Below are 9,342 nucleotides of genomic sequence, written 5' to 3'. Positions count from 1 at the left end.
GAAATATAACTTAATAATAACTTTCTCCATATTATTATTTATCCATTATAAAAATTTAATTCCTTGCAACTTTTTGGGGCTCTGAATTGATATTAAACCTGAATGATTAAAAACAAATGTGATTGATCTTTAATACATCATGACTTCCAAAACTGAATTAATTAATACTAAACCAAAGAGGTTTTTGAGTCTCTTAAATCAGTCAAGAGTGATTACATTTAATCTGACTATTTACCATCTTTAATAATCACTGGTATGAAAAGGCACTTAATGATATGAAAAACAAAACAATCTTTGAAACCCTCTGTTACTAACTCTTAATACTTGATTTCATTTAGTCCCAATAATCATCACTTCTACCTTTCAAAATGGACACAATGTTTCTGCTCACTTTATATATATTTCTGATAAGAAGTGTAGTTTTTTTCAGCCTTCTGAAGGAGGATGAGAGGGGGAGGAGGAGGAGAGAGGAGGAGTTCTTTTGTCTGGATAAAGGAGGTGTGAAGCGACAGAGAGATCCTGCAGAGAGAAGCTGACACTACAACAGGAGTCATAATAGTATTTGTACTCAAATAGCCATTATATTTACATTTATTGTAGTAGAACTTGTACTGGTGGGAGAACTAGTTATTATACTTGTAGTAACAGGAAGCATTTGTACTTATTGTTGTAATATTGCTTATAGATTAGTAGTTTTTTTACAGCTATCACAATAATAGAACTCCAGCATAAATATTTTCTAAACGTAGCTCTAAAAGTATTTGTAGTATTGAGATAGATATTGTTCGTGCATGTATAGTCAACCTAATTGTTATAGTTGCTTCAGTACCTATAACAGCATCAACTTATATAGCATCAACAACTAGAACAGAGTTTAAGCAGAGTCCAGTAAAATGCAGGACTACGAGGAGTCGGTGTCGTTCCTGGGGACCTGGGGCCCGTTCCAGAGGAGAGTCTTCTTCCTGCTCTGTCTCACCGTTGTTCCATGTGGCTACAACCTCCTGTCTGTCATCTTCCTGCTGGCTAGCCCCCCCCACCACTGCCACATCCCAGCCCACAGCAATCTGAGCGAAGAGTGGATCCAGGCCAGCATCCCACTACAGGTTAGAACCCATCCGAACTGGAACCAGGGGATCACACTCTACACTGACGTACAAATTCAATTTATTAGCCCATTTCCCAAATCAGAATTTCTGTCATGTCGTCCTACTGACTGTCCACTACAGTTTCTGTTTGATCTACACTGAAAGTGTGTTTATAGTCATATAAAGTGCAAGACGAGATGAGTATTTGAAGATAATTATGGGTTATAAAAGTGACAAGTATGAGAAAAGTCTTCAAAAAAAACACCTGACTGAAAAGCATTCAGTGCTGAAAATTCATTGTTTACATCGGTCTCACTGGTTTGAGGTTTTATAGTAAATGTGACACAGATAGAAAATCCTTTACTTTGGAAAACGTTCACAACAGTCCTCACTTACACAGACCAGCTGGCCGTGTACATTAACTATTATTAAAGATTGGTTTCTAAAGGTGACCAGTCATTGAACTGAACATTGACAACACTCATACAGTGTTTCTTTTCTATAAAATCTAATCAAAGGACTTGATAGGTTTTAAGAAGGGATTCAACACGGGGCTTTCTCCTGAACCGCTTCTGCAGCTGAACTTTTGACTTCTTTTCTCAGTAGGAAAGTTACAGAACTTCACCTCAGTGGTATCTGGCCTTGCCGATAGTTTTAGGATTATTCATCTCCCCCCTGGGACTGATATATTTTATGTTACCCTCATGTTCTCTCATGATCTTCGCCACGACTCCCACCCACATCTCGCTACAATGTTATGGATGGAAACACTGTTGGTGGTGCACAAAGACTTGAAAATTATATTTGAAAAACTCAAGAGCAACATGTGTTTCGAGACCAAAGCACAAGTGACAACTGTTCTCAATATAAACCGGTGACAACATTAACATTATGGTTCACCAGTAAAGAAAGAACAATCCACATCTTCTTCTCAAGTAAAGGTATAAATACAACAATGTAAAAATACTGCATTATGTGTCAAATTCATGCATTCAAACTCTTACTAAAGAAAACAACAGAAGTATTATCAGCACAATGTAAAGTATTAAAAGTAAAAATACTCATTATGCAGCTGAATGGCTTCTCTCAGTTCATATTATTACTGATGCATTAACATGTAAGAAGCATTTTAATGTTGATATAAAAATGGATCATGTTGTATATGTTTATCACATATTTGGATAAGTGTGGGTGTTAAATACAAGTAGTGGAGTAAAAGGTAGGCTACAATATTTACCTCTGATATGTAGTGTAGTAGTATAAGTATAGTATATAATATAAAGTACTACTTAAGTACAATACTTGGGTAAATATTCTATATTTATTGCAGCACTGTGGGATACTGGGTTTAAAATAAGGTTATTTGTTATATACAGCCAGCTAATAATTTACTGTATAGTGTGTGTATGCTCTGATCCCCATGCAGGTTAAAACTGGTCTAGTTTGAACAGATGCGGTCTGCTCTCTCCTGACTGATTCTGCAGACACAGTGGAGGTTGGAAATAGTGATGATGTTGTTTCCTGGTCAGCAGGTGGCCGGGTTGACGGAGAGGAGCAGTTGTAGCCGGTACGAGCTGGACCTGGTGCAGAACCTGTCTGCAATGGGAACCAGACCCAGCCTAGATCAAATCCAGAACCTCTCTGGATCTGGTCCAGAGGTCTTCCTCTCCAGCCTGAAGCAGGAGGGCTGTAAAGATGGATGGATCTACAGTACAGAGTACTACCAATCCACTATTGTCACAGAGGTACTGAACTATTACTACTGCATCTCCTCCACATACTAACACGATAACAGTATCTGTAACTTCACTTTTTTTGTTGTTGCTATTGGTGACACCCCCTCCTCCTGCCTACTGTATGTTACTGTTTAGACTGCAGCATGTTATATAAGGATCCAGTGTGGTCACAACAGCTTGTGTCTGTAAAACCAGGACATCTTGACCTTTCTCAGTGGTCACCAATCATTGACTGACCTCAGATGTCTACAGGAAGCTCAGATTAAAAACTAGCAATGACTGGATTGGGGTCCTGCTTATGTCATCCATCTGAGGAGTGTGTCTGTGCCACAACTTCTGGTGCAACAGCTAAATTTCCGTTTTACCTTTATTTGAAAATGGATTTCAAATTCTATTTTGGTTGTCCAGAATCCCCATAAGTCCCTTTGTCTTCCAGTTTAACCTTGTGTGCAGTGACCAGTGGAAACAACCTCTGACCTCTCTTGTGTACTTCCTGGGAGGGGTGTGCGGATGCTTTGTCTCTGGCCAGATCTCTGACCGGTACTTTACACTTTTAGCTCAAACTGTCTCCCGTACCTAATCCTCGCAGCTGCTGATGAATACTGCCAAAAATATCTTCAGCCTTCAGTGTTTTTCTTCTTGGGCATTAATATCTGAGGACTGTTATGTTGCTTTTGTTGCTGACACCACTCTGTTGCATTTGTACTACAGGTTTGGCAGGAAACCTGTTCTGTTCGGCTCTATCGCCATGCTTACCATCTTCAGCGGCGCTCTGGCTTTCGCTCCGTCCTGGCCCGTCTTCACTGTGCTCTTCTTCATGCTGGGCATGGGTCAGATCGCCTGCTACATAGTTGTATTTGTACTAGGTAAGGATTATTTCCAATTTCAGGACACTGTTGTTGTTGTTGTTGTTGTTGTTGTTGTTGTTGTTGTTGTTGTTGTCAGTTGTTGTTGTTTTGTGTTGTTCTAAATTGTCTAAATTTAAAATGTTCACCATCTTCTTCTGTCTCTTTGGGCCTTGTATTAAGTCATAGCTTCCAACCCCAAAATAAACATAGCGTTTCCCCCCACAGGTTCAGAGATCCTGATTGGTTCGAGCAGAGTTCTCTTCTCCTGCCTGTTTTTGCCTTTTGTCTACGTGATCGCTATGATGCTGCTGCCTGGCACCGCCTACCTGGTCAGGAACTGGAGACAGCTGTCACTGGCCATGACTGTGCCCGGTATCGCCTGTATTCCCCTTTGGCGGTAAGATTACCTCAGTACGCTATCAAGATAGAAATGCATCTTATGTACTATATGATTAATTAGTAAGTGACATTTTCATAGTTTGACTTGACTGTTTTTCACAGATTTTCATCATGGTTGTCAGATCATTTCTGATCTGGCTCAACTCTGTACAACAGAAATTGATCAATCAGGATGATCGTACTACCCTATAGAATAGCTGAAGTTGAAAAGGTTTTAATGTTTTATCTTTTAAGGTTAACAGGTTAATCTGTGTAGCTTTCTATTTACCATTTGTTAGTAATTACCCTGAAACATTATGTATATAAATATATATCGCTGTGGCTATCGTAGGCTACATATTCTTCTAATGAATTACACTGGATACATTTTTGTGTTTGTCTGTCTGTCACCAGGCTGGTTCCAGAGTCTCCTCGCTGGTTGGTGTCTCGTGGCCGTTTGCAGGAAGCAGAATTCATACTGAGGTTAGCAGCTCTGAACAACCGAGTGGAACCTCCAGACGTCATCTTCCTGTCAGCCAACGTAAGGACCTCATAACCTCAGTCTTATCCCACACTCTAAAGGACAGTGGTCAGACGTTTCTGTCTCTCCACAGGTTGAAAAGACAACAAGCCAGAAGGCAGAGTCCCTCAGCTTCCTGGACCTGCTGAGGACCACGAACATTCGATACATCACACTCATCCTGTGGCTCATCTGGTGAGTCAGAGCACTTTTACATCTCAAAAACCTTCCCTAAGAATTCAGGAACTTCCCCCTTTTTTGCTTTGCTATATGGCAATAGCAAGATTGAGTCGTTAGTTCATCAAGAGCAACAACAAGGTAACCATACCTTTCCTCTAGCATCACCATCTCACACAAGCAACGTTATAAACTAATGTTCAGATTGCCCTGACATTTCCTGATCGCATTCCTGCGCTGCAGAGGGTGAACCCTTTAGATTTTAATGAGTCCCACGATCTTTCCTCTGACACAACCCTCTGTACAAACTTTTAAGCTCCACCACCAAATCTTTAAAACCAAATCATCACCATGTTGTTTGTTCTGTCCATTACTCTCATACTGTTGCTGTTACCAACACTGCAGCCTCTACAGGACTTCAGATTTATAGTCTTGTTCTCTTGTTGTTTGCAGGTTTTCTATTAGCGTAAGCTACTTTGGGTTGTCATTCAACATGTCTAGCCTCAATGGAAACCCCTTCCTAAACTACTTCCTGCTGTCGGCCATTGAGCTCCCAGCATATGTCACTATCTGGCTGGCGGCGCGCAGTCTTCCTCGACGCCTGTCATTTATATCCTTCACCTTGCTGGGGGTGCTAGCACTGCTCCTCATCCAGGTCACTCTGCACAGTGAGTACGGTGTAGCTGTACTCCTTCACTTCTTTCTTTCTTCCTTAATATGAATATTAATCTTATTAAAGACTTAAATAATGACTGTTTACTAAGCGCTACCCCCCTAGTCAAGGATTTCCATTCTTGCACCACACATAAGCAGTTTACAATAACAGTTGCAAATTTACCATTGAAATTCGAAACAATGGACCCTTGACACGTACCTGCTGCATGTTGTACTGTGTTGCAAGGGGACACCTTATAAATGAAAAATAATGCAGCTGTCTGCCTGGTGCCTAATTGAGCCTCCAGATATGTTTACAATATACATGTAGACAGCAGGAACACCCTCTTCAGCTCTCGCAAACTCACTGGTTGATATAAAGAGATTACTGGTGCGCAGCGCGAGACAGTCACCACAGACACCTGATTGAAATCTCTAGGATACAGAGATTCACCTGCTGCTGAAAGGCTTGTGTAGAAGTATAGTAGTATAATTAATGAATTAATGAATTCTAACATAACCCTGTTTGGATGCTTATTATATAAAAAGATACATAGTTATGTTATGAATGGGCAATCATTGGAGTTTAGCATATAGTCTTATGCTTCATAGAGGTTCAGTGCCTCTAAGCTTTGTTTCCCATCACCAGCTTACAGTCCTCATTCTCTCTATAGGTCAACCAGCTTTCACCCTGGCCCTGGTGCTGCTGGGTAAATATGGCATTATGGCTGGCACCGGGATGTTGTATATATACACTGGCGAACTGTCTCCCACGGTCATCAGAAACACAGCAATGTCGACATGCGCCATGTTCTCCAGAGCGGGGTCAGCTGTTTCTCCATACCTGCTGCAGCTGGGTGAGACTTCTCAGTTCATACATCATACTGTAGATAAACGATAACTCTATAACACATTTGATTTGTTCGCACCAATTTGTTCATGTGTAAAGTTCATACCTCATACTATATTCATACTTAATAATACTATATTTTGAGTGTTTTTTTTGGTGTGCAGAGAATCAGAATACTTGCTGTCGTAGCAGTTGTAGAAGCATCATAAGTGGCATCAGGAATGTCATAATTTATATCATGGGTCTTTGGTTCTGAATCAAGGTCGGGTTTTTAAAGGGTCAGTTCATCCTAATTGCAAAATATGTTGTATCTAACAAAACACCTAGTTCCAGTTTTACATGCTGAGATTTGAGATACGTCTCTGACACTGAATAATCCACACACTTAGAAATTGTCCTTTGATTGGGTGGGCGACCAAAATGTAGACAAATAAAACAAAAACTCTGCATTCTCTTTTAAATTTGGACTGACCCTTTAATGCTCATGAAGTTCTGCAATGTACAAGTCTTGAAAGTATGAACTCTCTCTGACCTGATCTGTTCTCATCTGGTCTGGTTTCGTCTCCAGCTGTGTTCTATCCGTTCCTGCCGTGGATCGTTGTGGCGTCTCTGTCGCTGCTCAGCGTTTTCTTCTGCATCTTCCTGCCGGAGACATTCAGGCAGCCGCTTCCTGACACCATCCAACAGATGCCGCCCACACAGAGGTAAGTCATTTTACAATTCTCACTGTCACAATTATTAACACTAACAGGCACTTAAAGTTGTATAACTTAACTAAACTGGAGCACCATGTCACCAAAAAACAAACAGTGGGCAGCAGGAATCAGGAGTATTAACCTGATGGCAGTACATACCAGTGTAGACCCCATATATATATCATACTTTACTTGTAAAAGTACCAGTAGAAAAGATTAGTTTGCTCATTTTTAAACAGCACTAGCTCAAAGTCTGCGTAATGTCTGTGGTCCTCCTCCATAACCTGGCCTCCCTCAAACCAAAGCAGTTTCTTGCCTTGAAATGATGGCTCAACACTTGTGTGTCTAGGCTGGTGACTAGAGTGAAAGCACCATTTTGGATATTAGTGTGTATCAGTATGAACAAATCCTAATCAACGAATACTCAAACTGAACTGACTATATGGAACCATCATTTTCAATGAGCTTTTATTGACTAGTTTTGTGTTGAACACAACAGCTTGTATCACAAACAGACTGAATGTACTTCTGAACTGAAGACAGTCAAAATCAGTGCTGACTGTGAAAGTGGACGAATTTAGTCTATGAACATGACTATGGATCTTTGAAATGAACTGAGCAAAAGTGTTCAGACACATACATATAAAAGTCAATATGAATATAAATATAAATAAATACAAATATATGTGAGAAATATGTATGGGAGGAAAATATACCTATTTGAATTACATATCCATTACAAAAAAATTGCTAAAAATATATAGAACAAGATAAGTACGATGGAAAACAAACAAACAAAACATAAATAAAAACACTTGGATGAAAACCCTGTATTGCAGTCTGATCGATGCACCTCTCCTCATCTGGCTTCCAGGTTCCGGTTGCCGTGGGCCTCCACCCCTCCTCCAAAGGATGATGGGAAATCAACTAAAGAGCAGGCCACAGCACCCGAAGTCATCTGCACAACTCACCTATAAGACTGCTGACACTCAAACAAATGAAAAAGTAAAACTACAGACAACACTAAAACTGCCCAAAACACCAAAACTGTTGTATTTTATAAAAGAGATTTTATTCTGTTATGACAGGATGGTGGTGTAGTTTCTTGTGTCCACCAGGTGGTGACTTGTGAACACTTGGAAAGGACCTGCAGAGCCTTTTGTGATGCATTCACTGACACCTTAAGAAGCAACTATAGTTTATGGTTATTCCATACAGTAAGGGAAACTCATGCAAAGCTTTGCTGAAAATAAATAGTCACAAAACAACTGAATGTATTTTTCCATTAAAGTCAATGGAAAGAACGAATATTTTAAAAACCGTTACTTAGAATCACACAGCAGGTTACTTCAATTACTGTAGATCTAGTTTACTGTGTTGCTGCTCATGGATGAAACACTGGTGCATGAATTCAAGTCAATTCAGTTATTATTTATATAGTGCCAAATCATAACATATATATCTCAAGGCACTTTACGAAGTAAGGTCAAGACTTACAGCACTATAGAGACAAACCCAACTGTTCCCACCATGACCAAACACTCGGTGACAGCGAAGAGGAAAAACTCCCTTAACAGGAAGAAATTTAATCATAACCATGAATTGAAGTTCACATGAATGTGAATCCTGTAAAGTCTCCTGTAGCAGCTGGTGTAGCATTGGTATTAGCAGTCGTAAAGTTACTTTACAAGATTCAGGATCGGTAATATATTAATATTAATATATTTATACAGAATATATTGTTTGGTTTCTACTAGTATAATCACGACAAATATAAGGTGGTGTATATATTTAATGTGATGTATGAATTAATAAATCAATCAAAACATGTACTTTCTTAATGTCTAAACTGTGCACTTAAATGTCATCTCATTAAATTATAATAATTCTATATTCTTTACTTTTGAATGTACCTTGTTTTTTTTGTTTTTATTTGAACATAATTGTCATTGTGAAAATAGGTTGTGCAGTTTCTGAGGGCGCCTGAATGCCTCAGTGGTCTGAATTGGGTAGGGCGTGGCCTGTCTGGCTGTGACTCCTCCCCGGACACACGACTCCAGTTTTATGAAGTTGCAGTTTTACTGGGAAAGAGGCAACCAGACCTTCAAAATTAAAGCAAAAAAAAAAAAAAAATGTTGTTTTTTTTTGTTTTGTTTTTTTACAGAAATCAAAATACGCTGTAGTGGCTAAATAAATAAACACAGCTTCTCTTGTTAAATTGTGTCAAAAAAGTGTATGGCTTTGAGAGCTAAGAGAGAGGGTCAGTTTCCACCCATATTCTTCTTTTTGCTTGGTTTTCTCTGAACCTCTTTCCTCTGACTTTGATAAATCAGTTTGTCCCTACATTTTCCTCTCTCCTCCCTTGTTGTCCAGAGCCTGTCTGGCGCTCCTGAGAGACT

The 9,342-nt window shown here is 39.6% G+C and overlaps 1 protein-coding gene across 1 annotated transcript; it reads left to right on the top strand.

The window, feature by feature from the left end:
* The first annotated feature begins 537 nt into the window (after positions 1-537).
* LOC130177661 (solute carrier family 22 member 4-like) lies at positions 538-9,133 on the top strand. Its single transcript, XM_056389562.1, has 11 exons — positions 538-1,103; positions 2,618-2,830; positions 3,258-3,361; positions 3,533-3,687; positions 3,895-4,066; positions 4,462-4,588; positions 4,662-4,762; positions 5,198-5,412; positions 6,073-6,255; positions 6,817-6,952; positions 7,818-9,133. The coding sequence occupies exons 1-11, from the start codon at positions 894-896 to the stop codon at positions 7,918-7,920; spliced, it is 1,719 nt and encodes a 572-aa protein (XP_056245537.1). The 5' UTR covers positions 538-893; the 3' UTR covers positions 7,921-9,133.
* Positions 9,134-9,342: the final 209 nt, after the last annotated feature.

Source organism: Seriola aureovittata, chromosome 11 (assembly GCF_021018895.1).
Source record: "Seriola aureovittata isolate HTS-2021-v1 ecotype China chromosome 11, ASM2101889v1, whole genome shotgun sequence".
NCBI lineage: Eukaryota > Metazoa > Chordata > Actinopteri > Carangiformes > Carangidae > Seriola > Seriola aureovittata.
The sequence above is the reverse complement of the archived record's forward strand: the minus strand, read 5'-3'. Positions and strand labels throughout refer to the sequence as shown.

Bases quoted from the DNA above. Each gene is read 5' to 3' on its own strand.
- LOC130177661 (XM_056389562.1), top strand. From the start codon at position 894: ATGCAGGACTACGAGGAGTCGGTGTCGTTCCTGGGGACCTGGGGCCCG. The intron at 4,067-4,461 runs GTAAGATTACCT...GTCTGTCACCAG, and splicing joins GCCTGTATTCCCCTTTGGCG to GCTGGTTCCAGAGTCTCCTC. The intron at 4,589-4,661 runs GTAAGGACCTCA...GTCTCTCCACAG, and splicing joins TCATCTTCCTGTCAGCCAAC to GTTGAAAAGACAACAAGCCA.